The 23094-nt window shown below is 38.7% G+C and overlaps 1 protein-coding gene across 2 annotated transcripts in view; it reads right to left on the bottom strand.

The window, feature by feature from the left end:
• Window positions 1-23094, bottom strand: part of DGKB (diacylglycerol kinase beta) — an 869780-nt gene that overhangs the window by 40595 nt on the left and 806091 nt on the right. For both annotated transcript variants that reach the window (XM_070369773.1, XM_070369774.1), the window contains exon 23: window positions 261-381. In XM_070369773.1, coding sequence (XP_070225874.1) covers window positions 261-381 — 121 coding nt within the window. The remainder of the gene's footprint in view (window positions 1-260; window positions 382-23094) is intronic.

Genomic DNA, 23094 nt, shown 5'->3' with positions numbered 1-23094 from the left:
ATCTCTGGTGGCTTGACAGTAAAGAATCCGTCTGCAATGCGGGAGACTGGGGATCGAATCCCTGGGTCAGGAAGATCCCCTGGAGAAGGGAATGGCCACCCACTATATATTCTTGCCTGGAGAATCCCATCCACAGAGAAGTCTGGCAGGCTACAGACCACGGATGGGGTCAGAAAGAGTGAGACATGACTGAGTGACTAATACTTTCACTTCACTTTTCACATGTCAACCTCCTTTCTGAATTACAGAGAAAGGGCTACCTGATGACAACAGAGGAGCACTGAGCCAGCCGCCGCCCAGCACTTTTCAGTCCTGTGTATATTTGCCCCATCTCCATGGCTCCTTCCAAGCCAACCACCTCCAGCAGCTGATCACTCAGATCTGAAAGGAAACAGAAGCCTTGTAAATTACAGTGTATATGCATACAATGCCATGCCATTAGACATTATGGAAATGAAAAATAAAAGCTTCTTGAGAAAGAAAGCTTCTGTCTGAGATACTATACTAAAAGTAATAAAAAGATGGTCTGTCTGTCTTCTGAAACTCTCAGTTTAAGCTCCCCTTTCCCCACAGGTGCTGTGGGGAAAGATGTGCTGTCAGCTTATTCTACAACAAAATGGGAAGAAAGGATTCTGAGCCAAATTATGCCAAAAAATATACCAGTAGCTTTAACATCAACAAACTTAACATTATTCCACATGTATATATGGGACATTTATACCCCCCACATCAGACATTTGGCAGCAAATACACATTTCAGTACTATAAATAAAGTATGAGGACATGCTGTCAAACGTGATTTTGTTGAATTACTCAAACAAAAGATCTTAGAGATCATGGAATTAAAGTTTCTTATTTTAAAGATAAGAAGACTTGAGGCATTAAATCACTGAGTGACTTGTCTACGTGCGGGTTAAGTTGCTTCAGTTGTATCCAACTCTTTGCAACCTTATGGACTATACAGCCTGCCAAACTCCTCTGTCCATGGGATTTTCCAGGCAACAATACTGGAGTGAGTTGCCATGCCTTCCTTCAAGGGATATTTCCAACTTAGGGATTGAACCCACATCTCTTATATGTCTCCTGGATTGGCAGGCACGTTCTTTACGCCACAGTCATAGGTAAACTTGTGCAGAGTTTTTCTTGACCTTGAAAAAAGAAATGTTTTCCTGATGGTAAAGAATATGCTACCAAATTCTAGAGTAGGTTAGATAATTATCACCATATTAATACAGTGTTTTTTCTTTTTTTAACCAGAGGACAGTAAAAAAAAAAAAGGTTAATTGTATTAGGTACTGCTTGTCGAGTGTTTCCAAAGTACTTGTCACTGCCTAATCACTCATTCCATATCACCTCACTTGCTCCCCTCGCAAAACCAATTTAAGACAAATACGATTATTAGAATTTACAGACAGAGAAACTTAAAATCAGAGAAGTTAATTCAATTTATTTATATTAACATAAAGAGGAAGTGACAGAGCCAAAATCTGAGGTGTAATCACAATGTTATATTTGGTAAATCAGCCATACCAAAGAGAGATACTTTTAAAACTGATAGAAGTATTTCTTATTGAGGGAGTGACAGTGGTGTCTGCGTGAGCTGCAAGGTCCCTTTCCAACCTGCAAACTTTCACTCTCCAGAGTAGCAGAGGATGTAGTCGTATCAGTAAAACCCTACAGAGCACAACGGTGGCACACAGCCCCTCCACTCACTTACCTGGCTCAGAATGCCCGAACCCTTGATTTGAAGGCAAAATTTTAGGTGCACATATATGGTCCTTTTCTATCATGATATTTTCATGTAATCCCATATGTTTTCAAATGCAAATAAATTGTTTAATACTGTTTTCAGTAGCAAAAAGAGCTGGAGGGGTGGCATAGAGTGGTATAAGGTAAGATATGATTATACAAGTTAACCGTGTAATAACTAGTCATAGCTGAGCGTGGACTTGAAGCAAAACCAGCATATGTGTGCTGTATGTACTCCATTTTGTACAGAAAGTCCTCATTTCCCACTAGTGAATCCATTTTAGCACAAAGTTCAGAGAGATGAATGATATATTTTCAGTGTTGTTCATGTGTGTGGTAAACAGCACTTTGAAACTTCAAAATTTGTTAGGCCCATGATCTTCGGCACATTTTATCTAAGCTCTGAAAACACACTGTGTGACCAATCCACTGTACGTTTTTTGAATTGAACTGACTTTTAAAAACCATTGTTTTTTAAACTTTAAGCGCGAGCTGCAGCAGGAGGTTTCTTCACATGTGGACACAACTATCCAGCTACTGAATCAAAGGCTAACAAGTCATAGTATCTTAGAGCATTCACCTTGCTGTTCTAAACCATATTTAGACTGATTTCTCATCAAACTTATTCTGTGTTTCTAGTTTAAATTTATGTTGCCAAGAACAGATGGACAAGGAATGGAAACATATTCTTTCAGCTGTAGCCGGCACTAAAATGTGCTTGGCTCTATAGCCTGGGTGTTAATATACGCATTTCTTAGATATATGTCAACCAGAAAACTGCACTGTGGCAAGCTCTAAAACCCCAGATGTGTGTCTGGTGATATTTATAAAACAACAACAACAACAACTACCACAGAAACGAAGCTCCTGTTCAGTATTCTGTGTTTTCCACTGCTTGGTTCTTAAATAGGTGAAATTTTACACTAATTTCTGTAATGATCTGGTGGATGGGAACTGTTCTACAAGAAATGAAATACTTCCTCACGACAGAGTTAATCTGTGAGCCCTAACTTTTCCATGAATCACGGGGACTGTCTGCATCTACACCATATTGCTACTGTCTACCACCCTCTTTCTGATTTTTTTCTTTCTTTTAATTTGTCTTTGTTTTTCTCCCTGCAAAAATGCTCCGAAAATGAATTCTACCATTAATCACTGGTAATGAAGACTTTGATTATAGATTTAGAAGACATAGGCATTTAACCTTTCATGTTCTTGCTAACACAAAGAACTGCATAGAAATAGTGCTATATTTACTAGTGCAAAATTAACAACATATTCCTTTTAATTAAGCATTCAGAAAAAGAAGGAAATTCTAATTTGTGCTGCACAAATTTGCTCCCATAACACTTCAACAATTTTATATACAAAAGCCTGTAAGGTCTGTGTACAACTGCTGCCTCTTACATACTGTCTTTGGGGGCAGGGTCCTCACTGATTTCAGACAAAGATAATTTCTACATAATTTTGAATTCTATTTCTACCTGTGGTATCATCTAGAAACATCAAAACTTCCTCACTTCACATGCTAGCTAAAATTTATTTTAAGCACAGGTCCCCTTGAGATGGCATAACCAACCAGATTCACCTCCTTAATTGGTTTGTTATGTGGCTACTGCTTTGAGCCCATGAACTGAATCAAGCCCACTGTCTGTTTATGTATGGCTTGCAAGAGTGGTTTTTACATGTTTACAAATGGGAAAAAATTGATACATTGTGACACCTGAAAATACATTAAGTTCAAACTTGAGCATTCATTAATTAGTTTTTGTTGGAAGCAGACACTGGTTAGTTGAGGTTTTGTCTATGTCTGCTTCCACACTATAATGGCAGAAGAGAGTGTCTGCAGCAGAAACCATGTGGCCCAGAAAGCCTACAATGTTTATTATTCAGACCTTTAGAAAGAAAGTGCCAAGCTCTGCCTGACTGCTTGAGTGAAATCTTAACTATTTCTGGCCACTGAGGTTTTCAACTTTAGTGCATCTGCGTGCTAAGTCGCTTTAGTCATGTCGGACTCTTTGTGACCCCCTGAACTATAGCCCAGCAGGCTCCTCTGTCCATAGGATTCTCCAGGCAAGAATACTGGAGTGGGTTGCCATGCCCTCCTCCAGGGGATCTTCCTGACCCAGGGATCGAACCCGTGTCTCCTGCATCTCCTGCTCTACAGGCAGGTTCCTTACCCACTGAGCCACCTGGGAAGCCTGGGTTTCACTTTGGTACTGCCTCTATAGATCCTAATGGCATCACAGTTGCCTGAAAGACATAATGTCCGAGCACTCATTCCTTACTGTGTGTGCTGGTTTGTAAAAGAACTTCAACTATAGAATCTCACCATACTCATATACTGTGAGGTTTCCTACAATCAGTTTGTTGTTGATCGTGAAATACCAGTTTCTAAATAACCCCGTTACAAAAGAAAGTAGAGCAGCTTAACGTTCAACATTATGCTCAGTCATTGCATCTGGTTAGCCTTCTCATGTGTGAAAGTACAGTCATAGGTAGGAAGGCAGAAGTCTCACCCAGGCCTGAAGACACACGTGTGTGTCTACCTGTGAGAGTCTCCAGCTGAGTACTGAGAAACCCGGACCTCCTGATACTAGGAAGTGTCTCTATTCCAAGGAAGGTGGTGCTTTTGATCAATTTAATGTTGCTTTTGAAGAGGAAAAACAGTACATTTCTGAAAGAGTTAACATATCTTTCCAAATGCCTCCATGGGTATAACAGAGGCAAGGAAATCTGCCAAATTTAGTATTTCCATTTTTAAAATAGAAAGTCTAGAAAAGGTGTTCAGAGGGAACAGATGTCATGAAAAACAAAAACTGGGTATAGTAGAACAAGATTTTTAACACAGGGGCAGTGATTCTGAATGCAGAAAAATATGACTTTTTTACCAACATTAATTAAAATTAAGAACTTCTTTCAATTATAAATTTAGGCAAGAAACCACAGTTGTAGTAGAAATATCTCTGACTTTGTCACTGATAGATATCACACATATTTCCATATCACATTATAGTTGTTGCAATATTTAAAAATTTATACTTTATATTTAAGAATTCTATTTATATTTTAAAAGTCTATTTTTATAATCTTTGACATCTTAATAATTACTAAGCCTCTGCTAGATTTCTAAAAGTAATTTATTAAAATGGGAAAAGAATCTAAAAAAGAGTGGATATACATACACACACACACACACACACACACACACACACGTATAACTGATTGTGTCAGACTCTTTGTGACCCCATGGGCTATAGCCTGCCAGGCGCCTCTGTCCATAGGATTTCCCAGACAAGAATGCTGGAAGGCTTCCCTGATGGTTGAGCGGGTAAAGAAACTACCTGAATGCAGGAGAGTTAGGAGATATGGGTTCAATTCCTGAGTCAGGAAGATCCCCTGGAGGAGGGCATGGCAACGCACTCCAGTATTCTTGCCTGGAGAATCCTATGGACAGAGGAGCCTGGTGGGCTATAGTCCACAGTGTCGTAGAGTCGGACATGACTGACTAACACTTTCACTTTCTTCAGGGGATCTTCCCCACCCAGGGATCAAATCTGGGTCTCCTGCATTGCAGGCAGATTTTTTACTGTCTGAGCCACACACCACTGTTTATCAACTATACTCAAATAAAAATTTAGAAAAGAAGCACATATCTTACTGAATTGAAATCTTAACATTTCAATATTATGGATTTCCTTTGAAGCCTACATTTTTTTTAAATTTTATTTTTAAACTTTATAATATTGTATTAGTTTTGCCAAACATCAAAATGAATCCGCCACAGGTATACCCGTACTCCCCATCCTGAACCCTCCTCCCTTCTCCCTCCCCATACCCTCCCTCTGGGTCGTCCCAGTGCACCAGCCCCATGCATCCAGTATCGTGCATCGAACCTGGACTGGCGACTCGTTTCATACATGATATTATACATGTTTCAATGCCATTCTCCCAAATCTCACCACCCTCTCCCTCTCCCACAGAGTCCATAAGACTGATCTGTACATCAGTGTCTCTATTTCTGTCTCGTACACAGGGTTATTGTTACCATCTTTCTAAATTCCATATATATGTGTTAGTATACTGTATTGGTGTTTACATTTTTTTTAATGAATTTTAAAACATTACTCCAAGGAAGAATCAGTAGATTTTACCAGGATGGCAAAGAGGACTATAGCACAAATATGGTAAGAAACCCTACTTTAATCTGCCTTTGACTTTGTATACCTTTTCCCGAACATTGCTAGTGCTGCATTATTGAGATACAGGTAATCTGGGGGTATGAGCATAAAATCTGAAGGTCAGTAGTGTGGTATAGATTTGAGAACCCAGGAGCAGCACAGCTAATAAATGGATAATACTTCTTCATGCTTAGTCTCTTCATTTTTGACAGTTACACCCTGATAATACATCTCATTATGTAATTGTTTCAGACTGACATATGTAGGGAACAGAAGAGGAGGCACGACAAACACAGACTGAATGTGGGTCGTAGCATTTTGGCATTTCGTTGAATAGAGTGTGTACTGAAGGGAGAGGGACGAGGTGAGGACAGGGCAGGGCACACTCCTTTGTGCATGGTGTCCAGCAACATGCGGTAGCACAGGGGCCAGCTATGTCCTGGGGTACACTCAGTGACTCAGAAAGGACACTCTGTCATCACCTAAATTGTTAATTATATCACAACTCTTAAGGACTTATTGGCCAAGGTGACACCAGCCTAGCTATGGAGTTGTACCTTCTAAGTGCTAAGACTGCATGCCTTCCAGCAACGCTTGTTTTAGCTAGCAAACATTTGAAACATGCCTGAGGATCCAGAATAAACTTTAAAACCCCTAGGGGTATATGAAATTACTAAAGTGAATTCTTCAAGGATGGTTTTGTAGCATGTCCGTCTATTACCCATTGATTCTTTATTTTTATTTGGCTGTATTTGGGTCTTAGTTGTGGTACGTGGGATCCTCACTTGTGGTGAGCAGGCTCAGTTGCTCCATGGAATGTGGTATGCGGGATCTTAGTTCCCCCACCAGGGATCTAACCCTTGTCCCCTGTATGGTAAGGCAGATTCTTAATCACTGGACCACCAGGGAAGTCCCTGCCAATTGATTTATTTTAAAATATTTGTTTATTTTTAAACAGTTTATTTTTGTTCTGGGGTACAGTTGATTAACAAACAATGTTGTGACAGTTTCAAGTGAATAGCAAAGGGACTCAGCCATAAATATATATATATATACACACATACATACACATGTATCCATTCTCCCCCAAACTCCTCTCTCTATAGGCTGCCACATAACATTAAGCAAAGTTCCATGTGCTGTAGAGTAGGTCCTTGTTGGTTATCCATTTTAAATATAGCGGTATGTACATGTCCATCCCAAACTCCCTATCTATCCCTTCTCCCCATTCTTCCCTCGAGCAAGTACAAGTTCATTCTCTGTGAGGCTCATTCTGTTTAGTAAGTTCATTCATATCATTGTTTAGATTCCACACAAAAGTGGTATCAGATGATATTTGTCTTTCTGTCTCTGGCTTATTTCAGTCAGTATGAGAATCTCCAGGTCCATCCATGTTGATACAAATGTCATTATTTGATTCCTTTTAATGGCTGACTACTATTTCATTGTATATATGTATCTGTGTGTGTGTGTGTGTGTGTATATATACACACCACATCTTCTTTACCATTCTTCTGTCAGTGGACATGTAGGTTGCTTCCATGTGTTGGCTATTTTAAACAGTGCTGCAATGAACACGGGTGCATGTATCCTTTCAATGATGTTTTTCTCTGGATATATAACCAGGAGTGTGATTGAGGGTCACATGGTAGCTCTATTTCTTAATTTATATGTACACCTCATGAACATAAAGCTCTTTTCTCCAACCTCCATAAACTAGAAAATGCAATTAGAAAAGCATCTGAGGGGAGAGAGCTGGAGCAAAAACGTATTAACATGAACTCTGTGTTTCAAGTTCAGTTCAGTTCGGTTCAGTTACTCAATTGTGTCCGACTCTTTGCGACCCCATGGACTGCAGCACACCAGGCTTCCCTGTCCATTACGAACTCTCAGACCTTGGTCAAATTCATGTCCATTGAGTCAGTGATACCATCCAACCATCATCCTCTGTCGTCCCTTTCTCTTTTGCCTTCAATCTTTCCCAGCATCAGGGTCTTTTCCAATGAGTGAGTTCTATGCATCAGGTAGCCAAAGTATTGGAGCTTCAGCTTCAGCATCAGTCCTTCCAATGAACATTCAGGACTGATTTCCGTTACGATTGACTGCTTTTGATCTCTTTGCAGTCCAAGGGAATCGCAACAGTTTTCTCCAACACCACAGTTCAAAAGCATCAATTCTTTGGTGCTCAGTTTTCTTTATAGTTCAACTCTCACATCCGGTTTTTCTGGAAAAACCTAGAAAAAACATAGCTTTGACTAACAGACCTTTGTTGGCAAAGTAATTTCTATACTTTTTAATATGCTGTCTAAGTTGGTTATAGCTTTTCTTCCAAGGAGCAAGTGTTTTTTAATTTCATGGCTGCAGTCACCATCTGCAGTGACTTTGGAGCCCAAGAAAATAAAATCTGTCAATGTTCCACTGTTTCTCCATCTATTTGCTATTAAGTGATGAGACTGGAAGCCATGATCTTCATTTTTTGAATGTTGGGTTTTAAGCCAGCTTTCTCACTGTCCTTTTTAACTTTCATCAAGAGGCTCTTTAGTTCCTCTTCACTGTCTGCCATCAGGGTGGTGTCATCTGTGTATTTGAGGTTATTGATATTTCTCTTGGTAATCTTGATTCCAGCTTGTGCTTCATTCAGCCTGGGGATTTCACATGATGTATTCTGCATATAAGTTAAATAAGCAGGGTGACAATTATATAGCCTTGACATACTCCTTTCCCAATTTGGAACCAGTCTTTGTTCCATGTTCTAACTGTTGTTGTTCACTTCTAACTGTTGCTTCTTGACCTGCATACAGATTTCTCAGGAGGCAGGTAAGGTGGGCTGGTATTCCCATCTCTTTCAGAATTTTCCACAGTTTTTTGTGATCCACACAGTCAAAGGCTTTGGCATAGTCAATAAACCGGAACTAGATGGTTTTCTGGAACTCTCTTGCTTTTTTCTATGATCCAACAGACACTGGCAATTTGATCTCTGGTTCCTCTGCCTTTTCTAAATCCAGATTGAACATCTGAAAGTTCTCACTTCACATACTGTTGAAGCCTAGCTCGGAGAACTTTGGACATTACTTCGATAGTTTGTGAGATGAGTGCAATTGTGCAGTAGTTTAAACATTCTTTGGCACTGCCTTTCTTTGAGATTGGAATGAAAACTGACCTTTTTCAAAGTATCTTTAAAGCAAACTTCTGGCATCTCATGGAACATACTATACAATTATGTCTGTCAAGGAAATAGAGATTATATATATACATTATATATACACATAGTATGTGTATATATAAATATATATATATATATATATATATGCTACATCTACCCTGAGAAGACTTTCTGATAGGAATTTATAGGCATTTTTCCATTTAAGACTTCCAACAATGCCTTGAGGCCAGTATTATTCTTTTTTTTTTTTTTTTTTTTGAGGAGGAAACTATGTTATCTATTCAAGTCTTCATACACAGTTGAAAATATGGTTTTCCAACTAGGTTGCTTCACTCCAAAATCCATGTTATTAGACATATTGACAACAGTTAAGAACTAACCAATTAAATGTTATCAGTGACTGAAAGACAAAAGTACAACAAAGAAATATATAATACCATAAAACGGTGCCATTAATAATCATACCACTGAATCAGGTCAGATGTTCTCACCAAATTATAATATAGTATAAAACTCTCATTCACTATGACTACCCTAGGTCATGTAAAAGAATTATACTTAGAAGAATTTTGATAAGAAGCCTAAGACATGCAGAACACTTTTTGAAAGGATTTCTATCCAATGTGGATAGAAATATTTTCATTTTAGAAAATAAAAACGAAAAAGGTTAAAGTGTAGTACATAAAGGATTAGGAGAGTTACTTGGAAAATCTAGCAGTGTGAAGTATCCCATTCTCTGATTAAATCTGAAAAATAAGGAGTTAAGGTATATACAGACACACACACACACACACACACACACACACACACACAGAGCAGAATCACATGCCTGACTTTAAAAATGACTTTTAAAGAATAGATTTGATCATCTCTTTTAAAGCCATCTGTTTTTAAAAAAAAACAACCAGCTATAGCTGACTATAACTTCATGTATTTTCATTCTAAAATTCTGAACTTCCCTAAATGGATCCAAAAAAAAAAAAAGAATCATAGTAGTCTGGCATACTGTCAACAACTGCCCTACTGCGATCAAAGTGGTCCAGGCCTGGCAATCACTTTATTATGGCGTACTTGAAAGATGACTCTCACCTGACGACACACAACCCCAGAAATCAGGGACATTTCATACACAAGGCCGTAGAGAGCCAGCTTTAAGACTCCCCACAGAAAGCTATTGCTACAACTGGCAAAGAGAATTATCAGTAAATGTAGGCATAGAGTTTAGGAGTACAAGCTAGCAGTGATTCTGAACACTGCTGTTTCTGGGGTCTTGAGTCGGTTTGCTCTTGTTAAGCTTTGAGGAGGGACTGAATTTCAGGCTGATGCTTGTTTTCTGTGTGAATGAGCCATTAGGGTGTGAGGGGCTGTTTTCACAACATCACGCTTCCCATGCCCTCTTTCATAAACCAAACTACTTTACGCGTCTCCTCGCATTAGTGCCATCACTAAACAAAGTGAGTGCACGTGAATGAGGGCTGATGTCAGCAAATTCTGAATAACTTCTGGAGGGGCATCCTGAGTTCCAACACTGAAGCCTGCTAAGGGGCTAAAGGCTTCCCTAGTGGCTCAGATGGTAAAGAATCTGCCTGCAGTGCCGGAGCACCAGGTTCAATCCCTGGGTCAGAAAGATCCCCTGAAGAAGGGAATGGCAACACACTCCAGTATTCTTGCCTGGAGAGTTCCATGGACAGAGGAGCATTACAGCCGATAGTCCATGAAGTTGCAAAGAATGGGACACAATTGAGCAACTCTATCTAAGAGGCTAAAGTGACCAGGAAAATCACCAACCCTTACCTTCTAAGAAATCAGTAGTTCCAATAATTAAAAAACAATTTAAAATCCAACTTAATAGAGGGCAGTGGTGATCTTATTTTACATATAACTATGTGATATTTGGCCTTCCATGGGGCTCAGAGGTAAAGAATCTGCCTGCAATGCAGGAGATGTGGGTTTGATCCTTGGGTCGGGAAGATGCCCTGGAGAAGGAAATGGCAGCCCATTTCTGTATTCTTTCCCGGGAAATCCCATGGACAGAAGAGCCCAGTGGTCTACAGGCCATGGGGTTGCAAAGAATCAGATAAGGCTGAAGCAACTGAGCATGAACATGATGTGATCTTGATATTCAATTTCCAGAAGCACTAGGAAAAGCAGCTATTTTCTTGAAATATATTATAGAATATAATAGTATAGTCCAACAGTCTCCTTATTTTAGTTTTAATGAAATGTGAAACACACTTGTGAACTAATAAAATTTTTAAAACTTGGTAATACATTGGAACTCACTTATAAAATTAAGGCTGAAAATTAAAATATAGACAAAATATAATTGTGAGGAATAGTGATTTACACTACAAATTGGCCTGTATAACAGAGCTGGCTTTGATATCCAATTATTCCTGGTTACATATAAATATTATATGCCTAGCAAGAGTAATACACTGGGGTTCCTGTGCTTTCTGAGGCCATTTGCATAAAAGTACTGCTGGTCAGAAGTAAATCTTACTCTCCTGGCAGTTTGTTTTCTGAAAAGAGACTACATGACTAACCAGAATTAAATCCAAGTAATCTTTGGAACTTTTTGGTAGTGGTTAAAATATAGGATCATATCCTGAAATCACTTTGCCGAAAAAGGTCTGTATAGTCAAAGTTATGTTTTTTTTTCAGTAGACATGCACAGATGTGAGAGCTGGACCATAAAGCCCAGAGCACTGAAGAATTGATGGTTTTGAACTATGGTGCTGGAGAAGACTCTTGAGAGTCCCTTGGACTGAAAGAAGATCAAACCAGTCCATCCTAATGGAAATCAACCCTAAATATTCATTGGAAGGACTGTTGTTGAAGCTCAAACTCTAATACTTTGGTCACCTGATGTGAAGAACTGACTGATTGGAAAAGATCCTGATGCTGGGAAAGATTGAGAGCAGGAGGAGAAGGGGACGACAGGATGAGATGATGGATTGCATCACTGACTCAATGGACGTGAGTCTGAGCAAACTCAGGGAGCTAGTAAAAGACAGGGAAGCCTGGTGTGCTTCAGTCCATGGGTCACATAGAGCCTGTTTAAGGAGTTTTGCTGTTATGCAGGGGCTAGGACCACCACCCACCCCAAACAACCGAGGACAGGACACAGGAACAGGACTGAGACAAGAACTGTGACAGCCTCAAGCACTGACAAACAACACACTTAAATCACCATTGCCTCACCATTTAAAGAGGAACACTTCTTGATTCATTCAAATCAGAGAAGACACTGTTTCATTTGGCTTATGATCAATTACAGGCAGATGGGGTAATGTATCTAATATGCTACCTGTTAACAAGTTAGTATAGATTAAAATACACCTGAATTCTTCTGTTTTCTATCTATCCTCCTTGTTTTTTTCCTTATGCAGTAAGATAATTTTGTTTCATGGCTTTATGGCCACAGAAGAATTAAATTACATTCTGGATTACTAAATTGAATTAATGTTGACATAAGTAGTTTTATTTGGATGAGATTTTTAAATTAATCCCATTTGTAAATACTTATAAGAAATACAATATCCTTTGTCATGTCAATTAGGAAGTTAGCAGAGAAATCCATTACACATATGTGATCACTTAGGAGTGAGACCCTGTAACCTACTACTGCGTAGAAGCTTTGCAGTGTCTATTCAACTCATGACACTTATTAATCATGTACTGACAAGCTTCCAAAGAGCTTGAATTTTTTTAAAAATTAAAGAATAAGCCCTTGTATGTAGACATGTTGAGGGACTCAAATAAGTACAAAAGGTCTCTGTGAAAAAGTTTTTCTTTACATTTTAAAAAGCATGTCATTTTAACTTTAGAAAAGAACCTCACTGATATTAATTCATCTTTTAGGAAATACAGCAACATTCATGACTAATAGTAATGGAGAAAGTAGAAATGGAACATTCAAAGTATGTTCACCCTTAAAAAACACTTGAGAACACAACGGAAGTTCAAATGCAAACTTTCAGATCTCCAATACCAAGAAACTCAGGACTTTATCTCCCCTTTCAAGGACTGCCTTTGGGTGTGGGGGAAACCAAAACCTCTTTGGTAGCACAAACTTTACTAACATAACTCATTCTTCTCCTACCCCCTCATATAAGAGATATACCCTTTAAAAAAAAATAGTTTAAAGTACTACCACATTGATACCCTCCATACAGAGAAAATTTATTCTATTTAGTAGCATTCTTTGAAAAGTTATTTACTTAAAAAGGCTTTACTGTATCGGTCTTGTAGCCCTTCATACAGCTGAACAAAAGCAGTTCTATGAAAGAAGTCTAAACTTGGACAAACCGTAAAAAAAAAAAAAAAAAGCAAAGTTCCTCTCTGTTTTTATCAAATTTGATTGCTGCAGCTGTTCCCAGTTTCTGTATTTTAAAAATAGCCTTATTCAGTGCCTTGTTGGCTAAAGGCCAGAGTGCCATTAGAACATGCTGTACGGAAAACCTCTATTCAGTTACAGATACAGAAATATATTTAAGATCAGTGGGGGTCATCTGCAGCAAACACTTGGAAGGGAAAATAGAATTTTAATGTGTTTGGACCAATCACCACTTCTACCAGAAAGGTTAAAGCTCCTGTGCAGAAAGTTCCTATTCTTTTTTTTCTCCTAGTTGGGTAAAAATGCAGAATGAGTATCAATTTCACTGGGAAAATATTATTAGAAATGTCTACCCCTCAAATAGTGTTTGTATAGCTGAGATGCGCATTTCAAAGGATACCTACTAGTGGTTTCTGTTGGACAATTATGGCTGGTATACATCTACCCAGGGCAAAGGTGCACATTACTGAACAAATGCTATGGAAGGAACTGCAACTTTTCTCTGATGTAGGCCACCAAACTAAGGTCATCAGGCGTGAAATAAAATAGTGCATGCAGGGGAAATGAGCCGAGGGACTAATTTTGGACTGATAAATCCATACCTTTGGGCTGGAAGTGTGAGGTCAAAGAATTGAATTATTTGGTAGCATCTTTAAAACTGTACTCAGATATTCAGTTCTTTCCTTTTTTTTTTATCTTAGTAAAGGATTCAATAAAACCAGCATGTTCAGAATGGAAAGTTACTATAAATTACAAGTAAAAAGACTATTCTGCTAGTATCGTCAATAAGAAGAAATTGTTGAAGCCCAGGAATGAGAGTAATAAGAAAGAATTAAATAGCAGGTGTCTAGAAAGAACCTAGGTGAGAGGAGAAGTTTACACCACAGAATGTACATCATGATCAAGAAAGAAAGTATCCAAGATTTTACCTTTCTTGAAAGCTACCATGATAACTTGTCATGATCAGAGGGAGTCTGGCAGAAGACCTGAACTTCTGGAGTCAGAGATCCAAGACTTTATTACCCATAACACTAATGTCAGTGCCCTGAACTCCAGTTTCCACAAGGTGAGGCGAAGAGTATTTCCACTTTAGAGTCAAAGACAGGAAAGAAACCACATCAGCAGTTTGCAGGCTTCTTGGGATAGGAGTGGGCTCACTGTAAACCCAGGGGCAGAAATAAAGCCCAGTTTTCACGTTAATTCCATGAAGAATGGGAATGAAAAGATGATGCCCAGGACTTATTGGTGCCATACCAGAACCAAATGTTCAGTGGGATTGAACTGGTGGGTAGAACAAAGCTGAACCATAAGTAGGCTATAGGTAGCCCACTGTAATGAAGATCTTTCTTAGATCATTAAATTAATACAATAATTGTATTGCTATTCTTTATGATTTTTGAAATAAAAATATTAGTGATGCAAGTATACAATATCTTAGATCTCTGGGAAGACTACTGGAAAATAGGACATTTCTTATTAACTACATGCTTATTATAACATCATGAATAACAGAAACAAAAATGTTAAAAAAATCAAAGAAAGATTAAAACTATATGTATCAGTTGCTAAGCTAGGTGCTAAGGGTACAGTGGTGAGCAAGACAAAAAACAAAGACCAAATACAATCTTTGGAAAGTAGAATTTCACATTGTAATATAAGTCCAAAAATGAACAAGTCTGAAGCTTCTACAGGGCAACTTGCCACTGCATGAGAGGAGCCATTCTGGTTATTAAATTGTCTGTGCACTTAAGACTCAGCTATTCCTGAAATTTGTCATTGACTTCTTTTTTTGGCTACATGAGCAAATGTACACATTTTGTATCTTTCAAAATCATTTTAGATATTTATAAAAAAAAAGTGGCCTAGTTTTATCTAGTCAGTTGAATTGGGTTTCTCTCACTTTCAAACTGAAGGGCACCTGAGTGTCATGACTTACAGTTCTTACCATTGTCAAATTCACCCTGCTTAGTGTACTTGGGGCGTATCATTCTCTTTCTCTGACACGTTTAATGATTCAGTTCAATTCAGTCGCTCGGTCATGTCCAACTCTTTGCGACCACAAGAGCTGCAGCACTCCAGGCTTTCCTGTCCATCACCAACTCCCATAGTTTACTCAAATTCATGTCCATTGAGTCCGTGATGCCATCCAATCACCTCATCCTCTATTGACCCCTTCTCCTCCTGCCTTCAACCTTTCCTAGCATCAGGGTCTGTTTCAATGAGTCAGTTCTTCACCTCAGGTGGCCAAAGTATTGGAGTTTCAGCTTAAGTCCTTCCAATGAATATTCAGGACTGATTTCCTTTAGCATGGACTGGTTGGATCTCCTTGCAGTGCCAGGGACTCTCAAGAGTCTTCTCCAACACCACAGTTCAAATGCATCAATTCTTTGGTGCTCAGCTTTCTTTATAGTCCAACTCTCACATCCATACATGACTACTGGAAAAACCATAGTCTTGACTAGATGGACCATTGTTGGCAAAGTAATGTCTCTGCTTTTAAATATGCTGTCTAGGTTGTTCATAAATTTTCTTCCAAAGACTAAGCGTCTTTTAATTTCATGGCTGCAGTCACCATCTGCAGTGATTTTGGAGCCCAGAAAAATAAAGTCTGACACTGTTTCCACTGTTTCCCCATCTATTTGCCATGAAATGATGGGACCAGATGCCATGATCTTAGTTTTCTGAATGCTGACTTTTAAGCCAACTTTTTCACTCTCCTCTTTTATTTTCATCAAGAGGCTCTTCAGTCCTTTTTCACTTTCTGCCATAAGGGTGGTGTCATCTGCATATCTGAGGTTATTGATATTTCTCCTGGCAATCTTGATTCCAGCTTGTGCTTCATCCAGCCCAGGGTTTCTCATGATGTACTCTGCATATAAGTTAAATAAGTAGGGTGACAATATACAGCCTTCACGTACTCCTTTCCTTATTTGGAACCAGTTTGTTGTTCCATGTCCAGTTCTAACTGTTGCTTCCTGACCTGCATACAGGTTTCTCAAAAGGCAGGTCAGGTGGTCTGGAATTCCCATCTCTTTAAGTATTTTTCACAGTTGGTTGTGATATACACAGTCAAAGGCTTTGGCATAGTCAATAAAACAGAAATAGATGTTTTTCTGGAACTCTCTTGCTTTTTCGATGATCCAAAGGATGTAGGCAAATTGATATCTCATTCTTCTACTTTTCTAAATCCAGCTTGAACATCTGGAAGTTCTCAGTTCACATACTGTTGAAGCCTAGTTTGGAAAATTTTGAGGATTCCTTTGCTAGCGTGTGAGATGAGTGCAATTGTGCGGCAGTTTGAACATTCTTTGGCATTGCCTTTCTTTGTGATTGGAATGAAGACTGATCTTTCCCAGGCCTTTGGTCACTGCTGAGTTTTCCAAATTTGTTGGCATATTGAGTGCAGCACTTTCACAGCATCATCTTTTAGGATCTGAAATAGCTCAACTGTAATTCCATCACCTCTACTAGCTTTGTTTGTAGTGATGCTTCCTAAGGCTCATTTGACTTTGCATTCCAGGATGTCTGGCTTTAGGTGAGTGATCATACCATTGTGATTATCTGGATTGTGAAGATCTTTTTTGTATAGTTCTTCTACGTATTCTTACCACCTCTTCCTAGTATCTTCTGCTTCTGTTAGGTCCACACCATTTCTGTCTTTTATTGTGTGTATCTTTGCATGAAATGTTCCCTTGGTATCTCTAATTTTCTTGAAGAGATCTCTCATCTTTCCCATTCTAATGTTTTCCTCTATTTCTTTGCATTTGTTGTTCCTTAAAGTGCAACAACTTTGGCATTCGGCTGCTAGTAATTTTATTTCCAGTATTCCTCTATGCAAATTTTCACACCTTGTTCAAACTAGTATTTTTCTGTTCCCTAAAATTGTCCCATTGCTACTACTCTGCTCCTCACTATTAAGCAAAGCTTTTTCCTCACTTGCTTAGACTCTGTTAATCCTTTAAGGCTTAGTTTAATAACACCTCTTTCTGTACTGCTTTCTTTTATGCCACCAACCCACTGCTAGATGTTATAAAAACACTCTATCTTTATGATCCTTTTGACACTCAACCCACACTGTGAGGCAGCAAACAGAGTACCAAAGATTCACATCGTGTGGACCATGGAGCGCCAGACCTAGCAATTCAAAAATGACACAAATGACTTTTCACTTTGGTCATCTCATTGCCTAATGGACTACATGAAAGCTCTAACTGTTGAGTGTAATTGTTATTGATATTTTAGTCCAATTCTGATTTTCCCCCCACACTACTCATAAAAGTAATCCCAACTTTTACATAGCTATTATGAATTTCTGATGATCTAATTTTATTCCATCTTGATTAGGAATTTTGGCAAGAATTTTTATTTCCCTGACTTAAATGTCATCTCTATTTTGTTAAATCATATATATTGTTTCAGAAAAATTAACATTCATGCGTTCATTTATCCATTCATTTCATACAACAAAGTGACACTGAGCACCAAGTAGATGCTCAGTAGGTCAATATATGCCAGGCACTGTGGAAAGTGACTGAAACTGATGCGAAAGATGTTACAGTTTCTAACTTCAAAGAGGTCAGTATTATACGAGAAAGGATAAAAAGAGCAAAGAAAAATTGTAATGTAGCATAAATAATGCTACAGTAGACACATATTCAGGATTCCCAGAGAGCACTAGTGGTAAAAATCCCACCTACCAATGCAGGAGATTTAAGAGATGTGGGTTTGATCCCTGGGTTGGGAAGATTCCCTGAAGGAGGGCATGGCAACCCACTCCAGTATGCTTGCCTGGAAAATCCCATGGGCAGAGGAGCCTGGAGGGCTATAGCCATGGTGTTGCAAAGAATCGGACACAACAGAAGTGACTTAGCACACACGCAGACACATATTCTAAGAATACATTAGAAACAGTGTTGAGTGTTTAACTCCATGGATGGTACCTGGGGGTGGGGAGAGTCAGACAGGAGAAGTTTGGGAAAGTCTTAATGGACTGATGATGTGATGATAAATTTTAGTTTTCTGATGTTGGGTTAAGTGAAGCTCTTCCAGGATAAGAAAAGTGTATAGAAACAAAAGGACATTTAAAATAACATGGAATGTTCAGTGAATTATAAAAATCTCCATTTTTCCTGGGTTATAAGAAGCACAGGGAAAAGTTGTGACAAGAGAGGTAATGAGGCCTCACTCAGGAAGGGCCTTATAAACCTTGATTGGAAGCTTGGGTTTTCCCTGTGTTTGACTGGAGGCCAGTTAAGATTTCTAAGCTGAGAAGTGAATACATTTAAATTTAAAAGTAACAGTTAGGGAGTGATGTGGAAGATATATTGTAAAGAAAGGAGGTAAGAAGCAGAGTGGGCAACTGGAACACTACTGAAGAATCCTGGTTAAGGATGACAAGGAGTTATAGTAAGGCCACGACCGTGAGCATGGAAGGGAAATTGCACAGGGAGTAGAACTGACATACCATGAACTGGGATTCTGGGGGTGTTGGAAGGCACAATGATGCCCAGGTTCATGCTTGTGAGGCCAGCCGATGGCAGTGCCAACAACCAAGATGGGGAAAGTCAACAGAAAAGCAGAAAACATGGTGAATTTGGTTTAGGATATGCTGATATCATGGGCTTCCCAGGTGGCGCTGGTGGCAAAGAACCTGCCTGCCTATGCAGGAGACATGAGAGATGAGGGTTCAATCTTTGGGTGGGGACGATCCCTGGAGGAGGGCGTGGTAACCCACTCCAATATTCTTGCCTGGAGAATCCCATGGACAGAGGAGCCTGGCAGGCTACAGTTCATAGGGTCACAAAGAGTCACATGTAACTAAGTGACTTAGCACCCGCTCAAGCTGATATCACCAGTCTCTGTGAAGGCATTCACGCAGAGCACTCTAAAACTCCAGAGAGGACTGCCTGGAGAAAACGAATCTGTAACTATGAACACTATCGCCAAATTAACTTAAATCTGTAAGACTGAGAATCGTACATGGTGTTGCTTTGGAGTTTGTTGTTTTGTTTTTAGATCCTCAAATGCACAACCTGGCACAGAGCACACAATCAATAAGCATATGCTGAATTAGTAATAAGTATTGTATTAAGTACACTTCAAGCTTTCTGATACTTCTCTAGAAGAGTCTCCCAAAGAAAGACAGGCTCACTTTTGCTAGCTAGGGAACAAAGAGGCTCCTGATTTTAGAGAAACATTCTTGAAGGGACAAACAATGTATTCTTTTTGATTACAGATAAATACTGATAGACTAGGTTTTGCTGTTGTTTAGTGGCTAAGTCGTTTCCAACTCTCTGTGACCCCATGAAATGCAGCACACCAGGCTTCCCTGTCCTTTACAAGATTTTCTTTTATGTAGTAGTAATTTCTTACATTTATCTGGCTCTGTTTAGTTTCCCACATTTTTTTCATGATTTAATACACTTATAGTACTTAAGGACTAGCCTTAAGCCACGGTTAGATGGAATTTTTTAATTTGCAATGGAAGATTTCTTACTGATACAATTTTACAGATGGAGAAGTCACAGAAGACAAATTAGGGTGTCTAGGGTTCTTCTCAGGATATCAAAATTCCTCCTTGGATCCCAAGGATGCTGATAGAATGATTCTTTGGACTCTTTGGAAAACTGTCATTAATTAATAATGTCAAGGTCATTTTCAAAGGCAAAAACAGTTGTTATCTAGCCATTTTGTTTTTGGAAACTAGTTTGTCATTACTAATTCTTCTTAACCTTTATCATGACTCAAAAATATTGATAACGTCATTATTTTTATTGACCACGTCACTGCTTTTACTTTTAAAAACTGAAATTGATTACCACATTCTTTGATATATTTTAAGCCACAAAAATAAATTAGGAATACGTCTATAACAATACAATAAAGCGTTATATAACTGCCAACTAAATGTTTTGCTTTCAAATATTTCCAAAACTGATTAGAATTCGATAAGATTTTTAAAATTAAAAAATTCTTTCTTTAAATTAGAAATAGATACTTGTCAGTATAAGAGGCTAATCATATCTTCACGTGGTTAAGTGTTAGAAGTATTTTATGAATTTTGAATTCTATTAAATGATGATTTATTTTTTCCAAAGAAGTCACCATGCAAGAGGCACTTACTTATTACACATGTTTTTCAGCATATGTTGCAAGTTTATTTTAATGCTGAAGAGGCACATTATGATCAAAGCTGAATTCTGCCCAATTTAAACTATTCCAAGCTATTTTCATACATTCACTCATGTAATACTGTAAGATTTACATTAAAATGAATGTTCCTCTACAATTAAGTGATTCAGTCAACATTAAAAAAAAAGGTGCAAATGTGTGCAACGTGAAAAAAAAATCAACAGATGTGCGAATAATCTCTGCTTGGGGTATCAAAAAGAACAGTAGCCCCAAAAAATAAATTTCAAGCTTTATTCTTTCTATCCTCTACAGTTTCTCTGCACTCCAGGAAAGGACATACACACAACATTCTCAGGACTTTCCCTAATACTCATAACTGGATCAGCCAGTGATAAATTGGAATGAGGAGCAAATAATAAACTACAAAACCTATAACAGCACTCAGAGATGGATATATATTTTGATCTAATCTTGTTCTCATGTGTTTTTATTCTGATAATGAATAAACTCCAAGGGCAGCAATGATTCATCCATGTTTGGAGAAATGTCATATGTATAAACCAGAATATTCAGCATTAAAGCATTTACGCTGGAGTGAGTCAGCCAGGATACAGTAATGAAAAGCAAAGCTTCAGATCCTAGAGGTCGCTAAAGCTGCAGGTCAGTGCGTGTAGCTGTCCAGGTTGCATACCACATCACTTTGGGGTCACCATTCACATCCTTGTCAAGGGAATGGCCTCTCCTCAGATTTTACAGAGCACACCCTATACAGTCACAGACCCCTGGGCCCTGGAAAATGTCATGAAGCTGTAGGAAATGTGAAGAGCTTTATTTAGATGGGATAAATGAGATGCAAGTTCTTCACAAAGCTTCATTTCTGTCTCCATGAGAAATATCGTGGTGACCTCTGGAAGGATGTCCAGTCTTCATCTATCTATGTTAGTAGGTGTGGGGCAAAGAAAAACTGGATGCCAACTGACAACCTGTAATATTTAGCTAGGCTGGAGCTGCTAGTTGAATGGCACCCATAAAAGGCACTTCAGCATCATTCCTATCCTCTCCTTTCCCAAGGAATTTCAAGATAGCTATCCTTTTGTCATGTTAACCGAGCTTCCCAGAGCCATCTACTTGAGAAAATAGAAAATCGGAGATGGTACTCACAGATAAGCATATTCCTGACTAGGAGGAAAATGAGTTGGTGCAACTGCACTTAAAAATATTGTCCAGTAGTGTTTTTTCAGCTAATTAACTTTTATGTAAATCACTGATATACGTTATATTAAACCACACACTGCAGCCTGCCAGGTTCTCGGTCTATGGGATTTTCCAGGTCAGAATACTGAAGTGGGTTGCCCTTTCCTACTCCAGGGAATCTCTCTGACCCAGGGATCAAACCTGAGTCTTTTTCATCTCCTGCATTGGCAGGAGGATTCCTTACCACTGTGCCACCTGGGAAACCCTGGGAACTTGTATACTGAGGCTTAATATAAGCATTCATGTTCAGTTCTGACATGACCTAAATGTTCAGCTCTTATACACAGATCTACAAGTAGCCTCGGTAGGTAAATTGAACCTTCTAAATGTGTCTAAGTGTGTTTGTCTATCCAGATAAATATGAGCAAAGAAACAGTTAGCCTGAAGTCTCTAGTTAAGTCACTGACCATACTTCAATCCATTACATGGTACCAACTCGCCACACACATTTTAAACTGGGAAATATAAAACTGCTGAGAAAATATAGGGTTTATGATTGGCTGAAGAGTTAATATGATCTAAATTATCTCATAAAAATCTTCACTAGCTTTTTACTCATGAGAACTAAAAGGTTTCAGTTCTTAGTGAAATGGCTAAAAGGAGACCGTGTCTCTGAAACACTATGAAATAGTTAAGACCCCTGTCATAGCAAAAGGGCAGCAATTATTTTCCACACTTAGAAAGGATATTGAAAGAAGGGTCATGGGTATGGAAGAGGAACACATGCTCAAGTGGATCAATTCAAGGAGAAAATAAATAAATTAATTGTTTCTGTTCTTTATCTCTGGTAGTTATTTTCATGCAACTCTTTGAAATCAGGGGATATGCTTTTATTTGGAAAAAATAATAATTTGAATAATGCATATTGTGTGTGTATGTGTGTTCAACAAAAATATTATAGCCTTTACTTCCTGTTAATCAACTTAATTGTGCTTAACATTTTCCCATTATCCATCTTCTCTGCACACTCCATCTCAGATATTTTGAAGAACCTTTCCTCTCTGAAAGTTGTATAATATCCAGGACAATTTGAAATAGGCTGTCATGTTTAGTGTCATATTACCATGATTATTCAGGGTCACAAGCTTGCGTTTTGATGCCATGAACGTGTGGAACTGAGGAAGATTCCTGAGACTTGTCTCGGGGCTTTTTCTCAGCCTTTCCATCTGAGGACATCTTCTCACCTTCTCAGGACTCTTCCAGGGCGCTGCCTGTGGTGCTACACTGTTCTCAGGACCCATCCCCACAACCCTTTCCCTGGCTGGTCTAGCAGAATC

The sequence above is a fragment of the Bos mutus genome, chromosome 4, assembly GCF_027580195.1.
Source record: "Bos mutus isolate GX-2022 chromosome 4, NWIPB_WYAK_1.1, whole genome shotgun sequence".
Lineage (NCBI taxonomy): Eukaryota > Metazoa > Chordata > Mammalia > Artiodactyla > Bovidae > Bos > Bos mutus.
The sequence above is the reverse complement of the archived record's forward strand: the minus strand, read 5'-3'. Positions and strand labels throughout refer to the sequence as shown.